The following is an 18,286-nucleotide window of genomic DNA, read 5'->3' as shown; positions in this document are numbered from 1 at the left end:
GGTTTTGTTTAAGGTCTGAGTGTTAGATAAAACGCTCATATGAATATGAGAAATATGAATCATAGCATATTACATTACTCCTAAAGTCCAGATTTGAGATGCCAAGCAATAAAGATTCACGCTAGTGTTAGATAATAGATAATATACTAAGATGCGCAATACTCCATTACGTTTGAACAAATGTTAGATGTTATAGAATATATGCATGGGCAAATACTACAAATTCACTTCTAGGAAGATAAACTCACTCTGTTAAATTACACACTGGAAATTTTTTTCCCCTTGAAGAGGAAGGCAGTGGACACAAATACAGACTTAATAAGCCACAGTAACAGCCAAATCTTGGGGATATACCTAGCGACACAGCATTGTGAGAATAGAGTCACATTGCGATCCCTGTTTTCCCAGGGCATTTTCCAGAAGAATAATCCTAAAGTTTCTAGGCCTTCGTCCCTGTGTTGCCCTGCCCCGTCAGACCCTTTGCTGCGGAGTAAGCAGAGCCGATGATGTCACGCCCCAAATGACTATTGAAACCTGAGGGAATCGGAAGTCGAAATTAGTTTGGGAGCCGATAAGAAATTCCAGGCACGACTCTCCCTAATCCTCCTAGCTCTGAGAATTGTATTTTCAAGTAAGAACAAGTTTTGACTGTGTCTCCAGAGTGGCTTCTGGCTCCGCCTCATACGGAGCCCAACTTATTTTTTGCGTGTAAGGAGCTACACTAAAAGGCAAAGGAGACTCAAGCAGGATGGCAGGGACCAAAGCAGTCCCTGTGTAAAGACTTGTTAAGGGGCGGCCCTTGGTTGCGATGAAGGGTGAAAGGAAGGTTATTTTGCTTTGTTTCTTTTTCACCTCCAAACAAATAGCAAAGCTCCTTAAATGTTTTCTAAAGGAGAACACTAAACCAAATAGGTGAGACTGGGTCAACCTTTGGGTTCCGAGTTTTAGAAAGAAATATACGCTCATGCTTGGGGAAGTGGGATGAGCAGTCAGTCCAAAGCTAGGACAGTGCTGGAGTGGAGTGTATCTTTTTTTGTTTTTTGTTTTTTTTTTTTCAATTTCGAGTTACATAAGCTACCTTCCAGCTTCCTGTTCCCTTCCCCCAGTGCCTGACCTTCACCCCACAGCCACCCACCCAGTTATCGCAGATCTCCTCTGGGGGATCGCTCTGCGGCTTTGTCAGTATCTTTGTGCATTTTCCCACTGAAAAACAACCACAATCGGACAGTTGCAAAAAAAATTTAGAACGAACAGGAAAGGTCTTTTCCCCCCAATAATCACCTCCCCGAACACACACACACACACACACGCACACACAAAACTGCAGCCCCTGGTAGTCATAAATGGAACGTTCTGACTTAGTCCCAATTCAGCTCAGTTATTCCGCTCCCCAAGGTCGCGGATCAGGAAAACGCGAAGCTTCTATTAGGGATTTATTACTCACTTTCCCTCTCCCCATCCTTCTGTTATACACACACACACACACACACGCACTTTGCACCATCTCCAAAGTTGGATTAGGGTCTTAGGGGTTGTTACAGTTCTCCCGTTTTGCTTCTCTCTTTCTGGAGTGGTTTAGATTTGGTCTTACTTCAGAAAGTTGCGATCTAATTTTAAAAACCTTGTCCCTCAAGGAAAAGGGAGAAATATGGGAGGAGGTAGGGAAGTGAGCAATCGACCTGGTGATGGACAAAAACACCAATCTTCGTGAGTAGATAAGAAAATGAAGAATACTGTATTTGATTTAGAAAGTTTTTACATATAGATAAACACGCAGTTAAGGAAACAGTATAAGCGCCCTACGGGGAGTTGAGAGAAAACCCCCAAAGCAGCTAAGAAATACTCAAAATAGCTTTTGCATAAGAATACTACAGTCTCACTCTCCGGTTTCGCTGATGTTGGGGTCCCTTTCTCTAACCTAGCCGCTCAGATCAGAACAGCTAAGTCTACGCAAGGAACGCCAAGTCTTGGAAAATTGAAGGAAAAATAAAAGGAAAAAAGAAAGATAAGGGACAGGTGTTGAAGGGTTAGGCAGGTGGGAGAGAGAGAGAGACAGAGAGAGACAGAGAGAGACGGAGAGAGAGGACACAGAATGGCAAAAAGAGAGAAGAGAAAAAAAGCAATAGCATATACAGGCAATTTCTACACATATATTACAAACTGGGAAAAATGACCGCATCATTAAGATATACATAATTCATATAAAATTTTGAAATAAAAATAAAAATCTTTTACAGTCATAACTATCCTTTTTCCACATTTATAACCAGTACCCACACAGGCAGTGACAGGAGTGTAGAAAAAAAGGTGCTTACGAATAAAATGATTGTCTGCTGAACAAAAAAACAGAAGATTGCATCTTGGCTGACCATTACTTGGACTTAAAAACAGAGAGGGAGAAGAAGAGGGAGAAAGAGAGAGAAGGAGAGAGAGAGAGAGAGAGAGAGAGAGAGAGAGAGAGAGAAGAAGAGATTGAGAGACCAAAAAAAAAAAAAAAAAAGAAAGAAACATTTGCTATTTCCCTCTTCACAAGAAGTTCACTTTTTTCTTTCTTTTTTTTGTACAAATTCAGAACGGAGATGGCGTTGGTGGGTTCATTTTTTGTTGTAGTTGTTGCTGTTTTTGTCATTTTTGGTCTTTGTCGCCCGTTGTTGCCTCGGTGGTGATTGTGTATTCGATTCTTTTTAAATCGTTTTAAGCTATAGAGAATATTTTCCCAGATACAAATAAACCGTCATGCAGGTGGGGTGCCTCGTCCATGGGAAGCGAAAGGAGAAGTCGTGCTTGTCCTAGAAAGTATACAATTGTCACCTCTTTTAATTGTTCCCCCCGCAACATCAGCATTTGTGAATGTCTGTTGGCGTCCGGGTCCGTTGTGTGGCGGTGGTGGCTGAAGGTGGTTGGGTTTTGCTGAGACTTTTTGATTAGTTTCTAATGTTTCTTGCTTTTTAAAATTTTGGCTTTGTGTGTGCGTGTGTGGTTGTGTGTATGTGTGTGTATGTGTGTCCTGATTTGGGTTTGCTCTAGGGTGGGAGAGATAGGAATTGGGGGAGGGGGGAGGAAAAGGAGGAAGAGGAGGAGGGAGAGGAGGGAGAGGTGGAGGAGGACCGTCTTTCCGCTATCATACATCACATTCCGAGTCGCTGGAGGTTACCGAGAGGATGGAGGTGCCGGTGTCCGCTCGTTCTGTCAGGCTGGACACACTGGTTGTGGGACTGGCCGCCGTGGATGGCGACTCTGCCGAGCCGTGCGTCGGGCAGCCGGGCTCAGCCAGCGAGCGCATGCCGCTCTGTCCGATCGACTGATGCTGCAGCCTGCGGGGCAAAAAAGACAACACGGAGCGAAGCTCCGCTGACATAGCCAGACTGACCCGCAGACCGACCGCCCTCTCCTTTGCCCTTCAGTCTCTAGCACAGACCAACAGTCTCACAGTCCCTACGTCCCCCAGCCCAGGTCATCGCCTCCTTAAAGATGCCCCCTGGGACTCCCGAATCCCCCAGATAAACAAACCCGGAGTCCGGGTTTCGTCTGCAACCTCCCTGGGTTGCAGTCACACGGATACTCACGCACCCACAAGCACGGACTCAAAGCACTTTGATACCCATGGGTGCAAATAATTACTGCTGCAATTCAACCCGAACCCTTATCTGATCCCACACATTTTCTGGGAAACAGCTTTCCCTCTCCACTGCCCTACACCTTCCTAAGCCACTTCCATCTCCAATCTGGCCTGGGCTTGTTTTAAATCCCTAACTTGCAGTTGAGGAAGGATTTGAGTCCTGTAGCTGGTTAAAATCATTTGAGCCCCAGAAGCTGAGAGCATCTCTACCCTTTCTATTTTGGGAGTCTTCTATCTTCTGTCTCTCTTCTTTCTCTTCTTGATGCTTTCCTCTTTCTCTGTGATTATTTCACACTTCCCTTTGCCTCTTCTTTCCCCTCATTTTTTTCGGTTTCTCCTTGGCTCTCCCTTCTCCATTGGGCTTCCCCCCAATTCCCCTGCTTTCATATGTCCAGTCTTCAGTGTTCGCTAACGTGTTCTCGCTCCTCTTTATTCCTATCAATATCCTCCTCCTTGCCCCTCAGACTGTGTTCTGTGGGCACCCCATCTCACTAGAGGTTTTTCTGTAGTCACCAAGAACTTGGGGAAACCAGAGGAGAAGAGAAAGGAAATAAGAGGAAGGAGAGAGGATTGGGACCAGGCCTAGATCTAAAAGAAGGAAATTGAGGTCCCGTGCGTGGAAAGGCCTAAGATCAGGCTGGCTGCAGGGGAAGGACTGAGAATAGGAAGCATTTATTTTGGCCTATTAGATATAATGGGTAGTGGAGAAAAAGAGAGGTGCCTAACAAGAGACCCCAGTTTCTCGACTGGCATCGCCATCAGCCCCTTAGTCTGTTCTCAGCATTGCAGCTAGCTCCAATTGGATAGGTTGACAGAGAAGGAACAATTCCCCTCTTAGGGCCTTGTTTCCAAGACCCCTTCTTCCAAGGATGTTTTAAAACTGGGCATAAGTAGGCTTTATGTAGGACAGCGGAAGCATTTGAATTTTTTTTTTTAATAACAAACTAAATGAAGAAGACAGGAAGAAATGGGAAGAAAGAAAAAGAAACTAGAAGGGAAAGGGAGAAAAAAGAGAAAGGGGCAATAAAGAAAAGAAGTAAGTCAGAGGAGTGTTGACGATCTTCATGTAAACATCTTTTCCTCTTCCGAGAGCTAAGTCTCCGCTCTAGGTTGAGGTAAAGAGGTTATGAAAGAAGGCCTGGCCACGGCTTTGAGTCTTTCCCCCATCAGGCGAAAAGCGGCTCCACAAGAGATAGCTTGGAGGATTTGAAGCTAAAAAAAAAAAAAAAAAAAAAAAAAAAAAAAAAAAAAAAAAAAAAAACAAGCTACAAGATCCCCGAACTCAAGCATTAACTGATATAGTTTTATCAGTCCCACTGTCAGCAGCACAGGGCTAGTTCCTGATACTATCACAGCAGGGTTGGATATGAAGTCTAGTTAGAGTCCCAGAAGAAGTAGGGAAAAGGTTCTGCCCCCAATTTAAATTTCTTTCTTTCTTTCTTTCTCTCTCTCCCATTCTTTTCTTTCTTTCCTTCCTTCTTTCTTTTCTTCCTTCCTTCCTTTCTATTTCTTTCTTCCTTCCTTTCTATTTCTTTCTTCTTTCCTTTGTCTCTCTTTCCTTCCTCCTTTCTTTCTCTTTTCCTTCCTTCCCTCTTCCTTCTACTTGTTTTTATTTGCCCCTGTCTCTCCGTTTCATATAGGTCTGCAACCTCAGCTAACCCAGTCAAGCCCTCAAACAATCTGATACCCAACTGGCCTGTGGGACTGGGAACTATTTCCTCAGTTTATAGTGACCTCAACTTTCCAAACTGGAAAGATACACCGAACCCCCATGGATCAGCCTGATTCAAGCTGAAAATAGACACACATCACTACATACACATTACCCTTTCCAACACTCATACTTATGTTATACTAAATTCAAACACACACATACACAATCGGAGGGGTCGTTTTTTGTCCGGAGTCTCTTTCTGCCCGGCTCTCTCTCATGCCTGTCAACGTGGTAAGTAGGTCAGGAATTTGAAATAGCAGAAGCTTCTCCATGAATATTCTGTCCTCTCTTTGTGTTAATTAGAATTCTTTCCTTTCCAGCCTCCATAGATATTTATACACAAAATATGTATGTGTGCATACATACATATTTCTGCGCACATATTATACATACACACACACACATATATAAACATATTTACTTAAGGTTACTATTACAATGTTAAAATGGATCGAATTTTTGTTGGACAGCCGAGAACTGAGGATAAAGAATTCTGTGTTCTCCATCGTATTTCCACTGAGCAGAAAGCCATGAACTAGGGACAAGAGAGTAAGAGAAAGAGGCGAAGGCACGGAGCTCTGCTTCTGGTGTTCTGGGGCCACTCCGAGCCCCAGCCAGGTCCCGCTTCAGACAACTCTTGGGCATGGGGGGCGGGAGAGAGAGCCGGGGACTTCGGAGCAAGGCCCGGGCGGCTCCCAGGATACCTCACACTTACCAAGAAGGCACACAGCATGAGCTTGGAAGGATGGCTACCTGCTCCCCGACCCCCACCTCCATCCCAGGACAAATAAGTTAATAAGACCAGCTCCCCTTCCCCGCGCCCTGCGGGAGATGCAAACTTTCCCAGATTGGCCCGGGGCTTGCCTCTTTTCCTCCCGGACTCCACTCCCCGCCCTCCCAGGGTTGGTCCCCTTCTGCAGGCCCGATACCTCCGACCCGGGCGACTGGAAAGTCGGGAACCGCTCGGGGCTGGGGACTGGGGGTCGGCGGGGGCCTGGCACTGACCTGTTCTTGGCCGCAGCCGCCCGGTCGCGCTGCCGCCGGTTCTTAAACCAGTTGCCTACTTGTGTGGGAGTGAGGCCCGTGGCCTGAGCCAGTTCGCGTTTCTTGCTGGGGTTGGGGTAGGGGTCCTGAAGGTACCACTCCCTGAGCAGGCTCCGAGTCCGCTCCTTGAAGCAATGAGTCTTCTGCTCGCCGTCCCAGATGGTCCGGGGCAACGGGAACTTCTTCCTCACTCGATACTTGTCCACTGGGCCGAGAGGGCGGCCGCGTAGCTTCTCCGCCTCCTGGTAGTGCGCCTCCAGCCACATGGCTTGCAGCTTGCCGTGCGACTCTTTGGTGAACTTGTGGTTCTCCAGGATGTGGTAGAGGTCGCGAAAGTTGCCCGTGTGGAAGGCGACCACGGCTCGGGCGCGCAGGATGGACTCGTGCTTGTTGATGGCCTCGCACGCCCCCGGGGCCACGGGCAAGGACCAGAGGAAGCGTCCCAACCGCTCGATGTCCCCAGTCTCCTCCAGCGTCTCGCAGACGCTGGCCACCTGCTCCGGAGAGAAGTTGAGGGTGGGCAGCTGGAACATGGACAACTCTTCCGGGGGGGCCCTGGAGCCGCCGCCGCTGCCGCCGCCTCCTCCGCCACCGCCGCCGCCTCCTCCCGCGCCGCCGCCGCCGCCGCCGCCGCCCGCACTGCTCCCGCCGCCGCCGCCGCCGCTGCTACTAGCCAGAAGTAGGGAGCGGTGGTGAGGATCCGCGAAGTTTGGCAAGAAGAAGTGGGAGGGATAGAGCTCTAGAGGGGAGCGGAATACCATGGAATGACCTGAGAGGAGAGGAGAAAATTCAGGGAAAGGAAGAAAGAGGAGAGGAAGAGGAGGAGGAGGAGGAGAGGGGGGAGGAGGAGAGGGAGGAGGAGGAAAAGAGAGAGAGGAGGGAGAGGAGAGGGGAGGAGGAGGAAGAGGAGGAGGAGGAAGACAGGAGTAAAGGACACCCACACCGCACACACATCCACATACACACACACCCGCGCAGCCACATAGAGAGAAGGGAAGGAGAGTGGCCGGGCGCGCGCGCGCTCACACACACACACGCGCGCGCGCGTGCACAGAAAGAGAGAGAGAGAGAGAGAGAGAGAGAGAGAGAGAGAGAGCGCCAACCACCACCGAGTCAAGATTCAGCGATTCAACAGCAATCGCCCTAATGACAACAGCCTCATAATATCTCCCCTAAATCCACAGTGAGTGCAGCATTGAAACATTTTGTTTCGCTTTTCTATTGGTCTTCTGAGTGTCGTTGTGGCGTTGCCACGGCAACCCCTGCCAATCACTGTCAGCACTGCCAATCAATAATGAGTACGTAAGGAAGGTTTTTACCACTTAGACCAAATGCGCAGGGGGGGAGGAGGAGGAGGAGAAGGAGGGGGAGGAGGAGGGAGAGAGAGAGGAAGGGAGGGAATACTCGGGGAGAAAGAATTTTTTTTAATCTTTGCAACTCTTAATCTCGCCACTTCCCCCCTCTTTCTCCATTTACCCCCTCTTCCCTCTCCGTCTTCCCCCCTCCCCTAAATAAGGGTTCAAATAATGTGAAAAACAGTGTGCTCGTATTTGTTGAATGGGATGAGCAATTAGAGGGTGGTATATTATTGTGATTTTTTTTTTTTTTTTAACGAGCCTCGTTAAAACTAAAAATCTGGAGGAGAAGGGACACGGCTTGGCCTAGAATTCGCACCCGTTCGTACGATGGACTCCGAACTGAGACAATTTGCACATGATTTGCACGTAGGTCCTCTTCATTCTGCCTATCTGAGCACTAATAGTGCCGGCGAAGAAAGGAAAGATGAGATCATGAGACTCATCGCGCTGGTGACCCCGTCAGGCGCCTCAGCCCAGAGAAGCGGAGAGGGCATTTCCCCCTCTCTTCCCCTCCTCCGAGGCCTAGGCTGCGGGTCCCAGGGCCCAGCGGAGCTCGGGAAGTAGGGCACGACTCCTCGTAGGCTCTGGCTATCTAACTCTCCGAGTGTGCCAGGACTGTTTTCAGACATTAAATTCTCTAGGGATTTAGTCCAATTTACTCCCTCCCTTCCATCATGCAAATATCTATTGTCCCCACCCTATAAATTTACTATTTAAATTTAACAGTAACTAAAATAAACAGGCATGACAATATCCCATTACTGTTTTTTAGAACATTTACTTCTCTTTGTTATACCCCATTCTTCGGCGAACTCTTCAAGGGGTATTTATTTCAGAGTTCAGAGAAGGCAGGACCCCCATTTTAACCAGACTCTGAGGCATCTTTCACAGCCCCCTTCAGCCGACTAAAACAGGGGTTGAGGAACACGAAAAATCAAAGGCCTGCACATTTTTCATTGACGAACTTTATGGGGAAAAACAAAACCTTAATCATACCACCCCCCTCCAAAAAAAAAAATTATGCTACTAACTCCAAACCAAGCTTTAAAAAAAAAAAGAAAGAAAGAAAGAAAGAAAGAAAGAAAAGAAAAGAAAAGAAAAACTTCTCAGATTCTCGAGAAGCGGGGGACCAAACCTTTTTCAACCCACCTCCAGGGCTGGCTGGCTGGTCTCTGCGCCAGCTCGGACTCCTGCTCTGAGGCAAGGATATTTATTCTTAGGTATGTTGCCTTTAAGAAGATTTAATCAGCATCTTGAGCCAGGCCTTGCTTTGTGGGGTTTCTGTGGCCGTGGAAGTGTGATTTACCGAGATTTGTCCGGGTCAGAGGCTGCCTTCCCCCCGCTCTGTGTATATTTAGACAGGACTTGGTTTGGTGTTAAAAAGTGTATATTTTGAATAGGTTCACACAGTTGCAAACAATACCGACATTGTCGGCCCCATGTACAACGCGTATTGAAACGCAGCTTCCAGACTTCAACTAATCTGCCCTCAATAAAGCTGAAATAATTATCCTAAGCCGCCTTTCCAGAAGAAAAATCATTGAGGAATTCAAAACTTTTTTTTTTTTAAGATCTTTTCTGCATTCCGATGCAGATCTGGGGGTGAGGCGTAGAGTCCACAGTACTTTGGAGACATCAATGGTGGTAGTGGGGTGGGGGGAGAGATTACAATTAAAATGGGAAAACATAACGTGACTTGGCCTGCGGAGCTACTAACCCTCCTAATCCTGGATCTTGGGGATACAGGGGACCCTGGATTGCCAGCCCTCCCCCTCGAGCTTCCTGCGGTGTCCAGCCCGAGACCTCCAAGGCCCTTGCTGCCGCAGGCTCTCCGTCCCCCAGAAGCCTGAAGGGTCTAGAGTTTGAAAGATGGAAGCGCCTCCATACCTAACCGCACCCCGAAGAGGATAGAGGCGTGGGGAACTCCCAACCACTCTTCTGGCCTCCAAAAGGTTAATAACAAAGACAAAAGAAAAAAACAAATGGGAAAACCCCACTTTGTAGACATATTTTCTTTCTTTCCCTGCTCCTCCCTCTTCTTCTTCCCCCCCCCCCCCCATTGATTTCTGTTTCCGCTCGGCTGGGGAGACCCAGCGCGGTTGACATCGGTCAGCGAGTCCGAAGAAGGAACCCAAAGGTTGGGACACAAAAAGGAAAAAATCTTTTCTTTGTAATCCCTTTTTCTTTTAGGGGAAGGATTATAGGCTAGGGGGTGGGGAGAGGGGAGAAGGGAGGCTGAAGAAGGAAGTGGGGAGGGAGGAAGAAAAGGGGAGGGGAGTGTTTGCTGTGGGGGGGGTGCTGGAGGTGGAAGGGAAAATTCCTACGGGTGGGTTTCCCAATATTTTATTCAACTTTTTGAAAGCTGCTCGTGACCCCAAAACTGTATCCCACTCAGCAAGAGACCCAGGCGCTGGGCTCAGTGGATTGAACCTGGCTTGATCAGTTCCCTTTCTACCCACCTCCCGGGAACCTCAGGCCGGAAAGGGGGCGTCTCCCCTTCCCCCCTCCCTTCCAAACTATCGCCTTCCGCGCCCCTACACGCTCGGAAGATTTCTCAAACTCATTCATTTGTAAAGTGCAATAAAATCGAAAATCTCCAAGAAGCTTGATAAAAAGCAGCCTAATCACCGCACAGCAGCACCTAGACGCACGCCGGGACTCCCGGGAGCCCACCCTGCCGTCTCCCTCCCGGAGTGAGCGGGAAGTTGGGCTCAGTCTTGTTCGTGCCCCCGCCCAGGGCCTTGGCGCCTGGCGCTTTAAGCCTGTTAGGGACAGAATTCCTGTCCTTAAATATACAAGCAGATAATTGTTGGCGCGCTAGCTTTGTGTGAGGAGGCTGGGGGTGTAAATGGCTTTTAATGACTGCAGCTGTGGGTTGCGAACTGTCAGTGCAAGTGGGTTAGTGCGGAGCCCCAGAGTCAGGCGGGGAGCTGGGCGCTGAGCCGCACGGAGCCTTCCCCTCGCCACCACAGTTCCTCAGCAACAGATCCTGGAGCCCCCGGCGTAGACCGACTACCTAGGCTAGAGAGCCAGGTCCAGGGCGCTAGATCCAGGGCTAGGACCATAACTAAACCGCCCGCTCGCAAGGCACAGCATCCCGGGAAAGAAGAGAAAAAGAAATTACGTAGATTCCCAAAGCTGCTGGGCCCGTTTCTCACGGCCCACAGGCGCTGCCGGCGGCCCTTCTCGCCTAGAAGATCTGTCTTGGAACCTGTAAGTTTAGGACCAGGGACTGGGAGGGCAGAGGCCGGGCTGGGGCCCAGGGTCGGATAACTGTGGGATTTCTCTTGAGGTGTGCGTGGGTAGAGGTTCGGCAGTTTGGAGCCGTCACTCTGGGCCTGGGGGGGGGGGGCCAAGGGGGCGCTGTGAGCCTAGAGGTTTATTGGAGGGAGTTTCTGGGTGTAGGTACAAGGAGTGTGGGTGTCAGAGCCTAGGAAGTATCACCTCCTTGAGCTCACACACTTTCTTTTTTCGTCACTGTCCTCCCCATCTCCACCCCTCCCATCTCCCCCCCCACACACACACACACACGACTCCAGGATTATAATTTCGGAGGCAGGGAGCAGTGGCAAAGTTGGCTCTCTGTCCTTATACGTTATCTCCTTACTCAGACCAGAAGTCTAAACTTCAGCTCAAGGTGTCCAACTCACCGCTGGGACAAGGTGGGGCAGGGAGTTATTGGAAAAGGACGTTTCTTAGACAGAAGAAGGATCAGAGGAGAGAATAAGGGCCCAGAAAAGGAAAAGAAAATAAGCACGGATCATCACCACCTGACACCAGCCACCTCCAGCCACCGAAAGCTTGGGAGAACTACAGAAGCTAGAGCCAGATCCTGAGCGCCTTTAGCCCCACTAGGGGCCTCCCTCTCAGCGCTCTAGTCCCCCGCAGGGCCGATTCAGATTCTGAAAGGCCCTTGACTAAGGCCTGTTCCGTGGCTAGAGTAGGGCCCGTCTGTGGGACACTTTTTCCAGAGACATGACAGATACAACCGAGTAGGAGTCTTGACTCAAGTCATCTAGAGGAGGAAGAGTTCAGAGACAGCTGGGAGAGAGAAGACGAAAGCAATAGGGAGGGAAGATATTTTTGGAAGTATTTGGGCCCAGGTGCAGTATTTTGCAAGATCAGACCATTTATTTTTAGATAATAGTACACACACACACACACACACACACACACACACACACACACCTTTCCCATCAGCTCGCTCTCCATCCGCAGCTCCTCTTAGGAATCCCATATCACTGGAATAACTTCAATTCTTTTAGTATAGGTTCCCCATTTCAGTCCCAAACCGCCAGCTTTCTGGGCCAGTAGGCAAGGGGAAGGAGTCCGAAGTTTGGACAAAGAAAAGCAAATTTGGTTCCTCACTCTCTCTCCAGGCCACCACCCAGTTTGTCACCCAGTTTGTCTCCCGACTGGGTGAGGAAATCCTCGGATCATACATCTGTCAGCTCCCTCACTCTCATCCCCACATCCAACCTTTGCCCCCTTTTACAGTCAGAAAACTTGGGATCCCATAAATATTATCTGCGGAGAGGGGAAACACTTTTCTCTTCCTAGTCAACTTTTCTCTGTGAAACTCCCTCCGAAAGGCTAGGGAAAGAAGGAGGGAGGAGGGAAACACCGAGAGAAGCCCTTAAAGGGCCCCATTACTTTCCTTTGAATTACAAACAACAACAACTCTCCCCTCCTCCTACAGTCTCTCGCCCCCCCACATCCAACCTCCGGGGGTCAGGCGGCGGCGGCCCGGGGGCCTCGAGCTTGGAGCAATTGTGCCCCCGTGAGTAAACACTACTCAGTTGCCTCAACTTTCTCCCCTCATAAAAGTTCCTGGTGCGCGGGGAAATTTGAATATTTGATCAGCCCCTTTTAGTGACCCTCATTAGCCCGGCGCCCTGCTAAGGCCCCGGCGTTGCAAGAAAGCTGCCCAGTCTCTGCATTTGCACGCCTTGTTAGCGCCGATTAATGAAGCCTCCCCGACTGCTGAAAGGAAGGCCTCCCGGTGTATACACGCACCTTACGGCAACTGGTTACTTCTAATGAGCCGCAGCAATATGCTGAATGGAGCTGGGGCACCCGGAGCTCCCGGCTCCGGGATTCGCCCCACCCCTCTCTCCCTCCCTCCCCAGCCACCACTGTAACCACCAGCAGCCTGACTTTCACTTTCTTTAAAAAAAGAAAAGTTTAGAAATTGCTCGGTCGGGGCGCAGAAGAAGGCAGAGAAAATTGTTCTTGAAGAGGAAAGTTCAGGGAGAGGAAACAGGTCCTGTCCCACTGCTCCGAGACGCCTAGGCTGAGGAAGAGAGGCGAAGAAAGAAGAGATGAGCTAGGAGAAGGAGGAGAAGGAATGGAGAGAAGAGATTGAGAGGGAAGGGGCGGAGAGAGAAGGCGTTGAAGAGATGGAAAGAGAGAGGGCATTGAAGAGATGGAAAGAGAGGACGGGTAAAGAAAGGGCTAAGCAAGGGAAGAGAGCTGTGTGGGGCAGAGAGACTCCTTAAGGGGTGGCCTCCGGTTTTCTAGGGGAGGGGGAGCTCGCTGCCTGCTTGCCCAGACGCAGACAATTAAAAATCAATTCATTCTTTCAATTCCCCAAGGAAGGGATGGGGACTAATGTAAGGGCCCACGGAAGCCCCCACACTGTGACCTAAGGGATGATTAGCTTTGACGTCTCTCCCAACCCCCCCCTTTCTTTCCTCCCTTCATTCTTCTTCTCCTCCCCTTTTTTTTCATACTCATCTTCCTTCTCCCCTCCTGTCTTCCTATCCTCTCGGGTCCCTTCATCTCCATCTTAGGCCTTTAAATTATTAGGGGCGGGGAGGAAGTCTTCTTGCCCGCACAAGTTGGACCAATTAATAGGATGGCCTCAATTGTCTCTGGGATTCTAGACTGGGCCTGGAGAGTTGGTGGGGCAACTGCATGTATGGCGATGGGAGCAGAAAAAGATAAGGGAAGCCACTGGCTTAGGGGGGAAAAAAAGCAAAGGATAAACTTGAACCATAGTTTAAAAAAAAAAAAAAGGCATCTCCTCTTTTCCTCCACTACCAAACCCTCCACTCTTGTTCCGAAGCTGGCAGCTGCACCTGTCCCCTCTCTTGCCTCCACCAGAAGAGGATGGTTAGCTTCCCTGGTGTCCATCCTTCCTCAACGGTCCTCAAGGAGTGCAGAGCCAAGGCCTCCCGCAGTCGGCAGTGCCTGAAATCTGCTTTCTCTGCCCCCAGTGCCTTCAGCACGGGTTGCAGCAGAGGCCGCAGAAAGAACGGAAAGACTGATTCAGCTAGACCAGCACCATCTCTGAAGAGGGCTGCCGGTCTCTTTTGGAAGAAATTCTAAGGTCCAGATTAGAAATTAGGTTTACAAGAAGACCCTTAGAGGAGGGAAGCGAGGTTTTCTTTTTCGTCCCTAGGGCTGAGCTGGGTTCTTCCTTGCCCTTGCGTTTCCTGACCCAGTGGAAGTTCCAAACACAAGGACCCAGAAGCCCTGGGACTCCGACCACCCGCAGGGGGTGGGGACGCCATTTTTCCCCACTGTATTCTCCAGCCCTCAGTGCCCGCCCGATTTCGAAGGACCTTGGGGACGTTATTGTACCTAGTCCCTTGATCCTCCAAACTCCTAGAAGCCCGCTGAGCTGCTGAACTTGAGGACAGCGGCTCACGTGGGCCTCTGCCCTTCGGATTCAAAGATGATCAGAGGAACGGGATTCCTTGTTTTTTTACGACTCAGAAAGTTCGCATCCGTGCCCTCTCTTGCAGGGCAAGACAATTGATCCATCATCTTAACAAGCCCCTCCCTGACCTCTGCTTCTTTCTCTTGACGGTTCTTCCTATTTCTGAGCTTTTCTCTTCTCTATTAATCCCTATCTATCTATCTCCTCAGTCCCTCACCAGCGGCCTGCAACCAACCATTCCACTTCCCCTATTCCAAATCAAGCCATAACTGGATAACATTTTTAGAATCGCTGTCTGCTGTCCCCACCAAAACTCTATGGGCAAGAATGATCTCAAAGCGCAGAAAACATAAAAATCAGGTGGGATGATGAGAGGTGGAGGTAGATGAGAATAGGGAAGAGAATCCTCACAAAATTACACTCGAAGTGGACAGAAGCTTATCTGCTCCCTCTAGCTGGAAACGGAAGATGAGCTAAGAGACAGATAGCCCCGAAGGTTGATGCATAGCACAAGCTAAGACCGAGGAAGTGAGGGCCCAAGTTGCAGAGATATGACGGGGAGGAGGGGGGACACTTAGACCCTGTAAGTCAGAGACATTGGGGGAGGGGATGGAAAGAGAGGAAAGGGGAGGGGACGTAGGGGTCTGAGAGAGAGAAGAGAGGGGTCGGGAGGTGGGGGGGGGGGAATCCAGAGCTTTAAGAGAGGGAGTAAACGAGAGGCCAGCAAATCGCAGGCCTGCAGCTCACTGACCCCGAAGGGGATTTAGAGTCGAAGAGAGAGGGGAAGCTCCCCGGGCTTTGTCCCTGTCCTGCCCGTGGCCGGACGCTGAGCTGGGACAAAGTGTCAGAAGAATAACAAATGGAGTGGGCTTGAAAGGCAGTGGGAAGAAAGAGAGCGAAGCTGCTCTTGACTTCTTAGCTATCGCTTAGAAAGACTCTCCAGGCTTAAGACAAGCGGCCTGCGGGGCCGGGCAGAGAGGCAGCGTCTGGGCGCACAGTGCCAGGCCTGCTCCTCAAGAGCCCGATTGCCAGATAGGAGAAGAACGGGAGGGAAGGTGAAAAGAAGGGAAAGAAGAGGAGAGAAAAGAAGGAGGTGGAGTAAAGAGGGAGGGAAGCAAAGGGAGGAGGATGGAGAAGGGCCAGAGAGAAAAAAGTTACTCCCCATATATGGAGCGGTGGGTCAGGAATAAGGGTGGGGGACCAGGAAGGTCAGATTGAGGTGCAATTGGAGGGAACGGAAACAATTTCTCTTCTCCAATTTTTCCCCCAACCACAAAAACTCCCAGATCCACTGGCCCCAAAGGGACTCTCAACAGGTGACGGGGTAAGTTCGCTTTTGCAGTCTTTATGTTCTTATATATGTCAGGGCAGCTCTTCTCTCCCGCTCTCCATCTCTTCACTTCTCCTTTCCTGTCACCTGTATATTTCGATCCCTCTGACCTAAATAAAAACAATCTATTTCGTAAGGGAAGGGTGGACTTAAGTTTGTGTCGAGTTAGGCAGAGTTCCATGAGCCAGCCCTGGTCTAGCCTCTTTTAAAGGAAACAACAGCCCCTGCCTCCGGACCCTAAATCGCCATTACTCCTAAGCCTCCCCCCCATCCCCCAGCAACTGCTGGCGCAGGTGTCCCTTAGTAAGGGAGAGAGCGCTGGGATCTAGTCTCTGGCTGGAGGCCCCGAAGAAAGGGGAAAAAACAACAAAGAGAAGACGAGGGGACCCCTTTTATAAAAGAGGCCAGCTTTGTGTCAAATTTTTAGGCGGAAAACGAACTATTCTCTTTCTTTGACGTGAGAACGATCATCGGGCACCGGTGGGGAGGGAGGAGGTCGCAGAAGCCACACAATAGGCAACAAAATAGCAACTCAGGAGAAAAAAGTAGTGATAGAAGTGAGGTGAAGGATGGTGAAAGGGGGGGGGGGAAGAGGAAGCGAAAAAAAGGGAAAGAAAAAAGTGTACAGGAAGCCAGTGCAACCGGAGGTAAAAAAGTCTGAAAATGTCTCCAGAGAGCTTGCAGCACACACGCACACACACACACACACACAAATCCACTCTCAAGTAGACCATCCACACTCCAACTCCATATAAGTACTGCATTATGTGCCACATACTATATAAATATATGCGTATATGTATGTTTTATATGCATATATATTTATACATACATACACATCTAGTAGAACGCCTGCGACGGACGGGACGTATACTCACATTTCCACATCCACTTAGGGCTAAGGGGACCCACTCTCTTGCTAACCTGACTGCCCTCCACCACCCAGAGATGACAGCCCAGAACTAGTCCGCCACCTAGCAGAGTTATGGGACTGGAGACCAGAGAGTCCGGCACAAGGCTCGGGACGAGGGACCAGGAACCAGGAAGGATCTTACCTGCTGTAAGGTAAGGGAAGCCGGGCGCTGGCAGGAGCGGAGAATAAATATTCATTAGGAAGTAAAAGTGCCTCCTTTAAAAACCCGCTGGCGCGCTCTCTCGCGCTTTCACTCTCCTACTCTCTCCCTCTCTCTCCCTCCCTCTCCTTGTCTCTCTCCCCCTCTTTCTCTGTCTGTCTGTCTCCTTCCCCCTCCCCCCTTTTCTGCGGAATGCCGGCTCACCCGTCTAACTAACCTGTTAGTCAGCTGAGAGCTGGGGGCTGAGGTTACACATATGTTTTCCTTCACTTCTCAGGGCGCCTTCCCTTGGAGGTTTCCCTCCCCCATCTCCTCCCCAGCCTCCCTCTTTTTTCTAGCCCACTCACCCCCCTAAATAAATAAATCATTAGTCTTATTTGTTCTCTTCTGGGGTTCTAAGGAGTCAGAACATAATATGACATTGGGTGGTACATCTGGGAAATAGGGATATAAATAATCTCACTGCCCTGATCCTATCTCCATCCTGAACCCTTACATTTCCCTAGCTCACTGCGGTCTTCATCCTCACCTTCTCCCCAGCCTATTTCCATTCTTACCTACATTCCTACCCTAGCTCATCTCAATCCCTATTCCCACAGCGTCTTCTTCCCCGCCCCTCCCTACCTCCATTCCCACCCTATCCCTTCCTCATCTCCATTGCCCCTTCTATCCTGACGTCCACCCCACTTTCATCGTCCACCCTCCGTTTCCATTCTACTCACACACACCCCCACTTGCCAAACAGCTCCAACCCACCTCTATTCGCATTCTCAGCTTAACTTCTAGCCCTGTTCCTACACTGCTGTTGTATGTAATGCTGCTAAATCAAAGGTGCACAGGTTAGTGTTCTCCCTGATCTCGGTACCTGCTGCCTTGCTCCGTTGACCCGTTCCTTCCACATCCCATCCCCTAAAGAAATGACTTTAAAAGAAAGGCGTGCTGCTATGCCTGACCCCGCAAAAGTAACAACTCTGTGGCTTTGTCTTGAAGAGCTGGGGCCTCCTTCTGGGGGCCTTCCTCTGCCCACTCTCAGGCAGACTTGAGACCTTCAATTCCTTTTTTTTTTTTTTTGTCCTAGTGTAGAAGGGGGAAGTCCGGGATGGAGACTTGGGATCAGAGAATATGGGAGAAGCTTTCTTTAGAAACTCAACTCTTTCTTGACATATTCATGGGGGGGAGGAGGGAAGGAAGGAAAAAAGGTGTTTATTTTCTATCAAGTTGGCATATAAGCAGCGGCAAACAACGCACCCAAATTCCATAAACATATGAACAAGTCACAGGTAACAGCCAGCCTAGATGTCAACATAGCTCACAATGCACGGGGAGCATTTATATTCATAAGGAGGTGCAAAGACATACATATCTATGGACACGAGAACACAGGAATGCCCACCTACCACACACAAAGTCTTATGCACACACTCCTACACAATCTTAGTCATAAGCAATCAATTTCATTCTCATATATTCCTAGCTCTTGAGGA

General features: G+C 49.6%; 1 protein-coding gene across 1 annotated transcript; it reads right to left on the bottom strand.

Moving 5' to 3' along the window:
- Positions 1–2,499: 2,499 nt before the first annotated feature.
- On the bottom strand, positions 2,500–7,178 carry SIX3 (SIX homeobox 3). The gene is made up of 2 exons (XM_031950423.1): positions 6,339–7,178; positions 2,500–3,314 (listed from the first exon to the last, which is right to left on the bottom strand). Exons 1-2 carry the CDS (start codon positions 7,136–7,138, stop codon positions 3,122–3,124), a joined length of 993 nt encoding a protein of 330 aa, XP_031806283.1. The 5' UTR covers positions 7,139–7,178; the 3' UTR covers positions 2,500–3,121.
- Between the last annotated feature and the right edge of the window lie 11,108 nt (positions 7,179–18,286).

This window comes from Sarcophilus harrisii, chromosome 2, assembly GCF_902635505.1.
Source record: "Sarcophilus harrisii chromosome 2, mSarHar1.11, whole genome shotgun sequence".
In the NCBI taxonomy this organism is placed as follows: Eukaryota; Metazoa; Chordata; class Mammalia; order Dasyuromorphia; family Dasyuridae; genus Sarcophilus; species Sarcophilus harrisii.
This window is presented reverse-complemented; position numbering and strand designations above follow the sequence as displayed.

Coding starts and splice junctions, on each gene's coding strand:
- SIX3 (XM_031950423.1), bottom strand. CDS start 7,138: ATGGTATTCCGCTCCCCTCTAGAGCTCTATCCCTCCCACTTCTTCTTG. Junction 3,315..6,338: donor GCGGCTGCGGCCAAGAACAG/GTCAGTGCCAGG, acceptor TTTGCCCCGCAG/GCTGCAGCATCAGTCGATCG.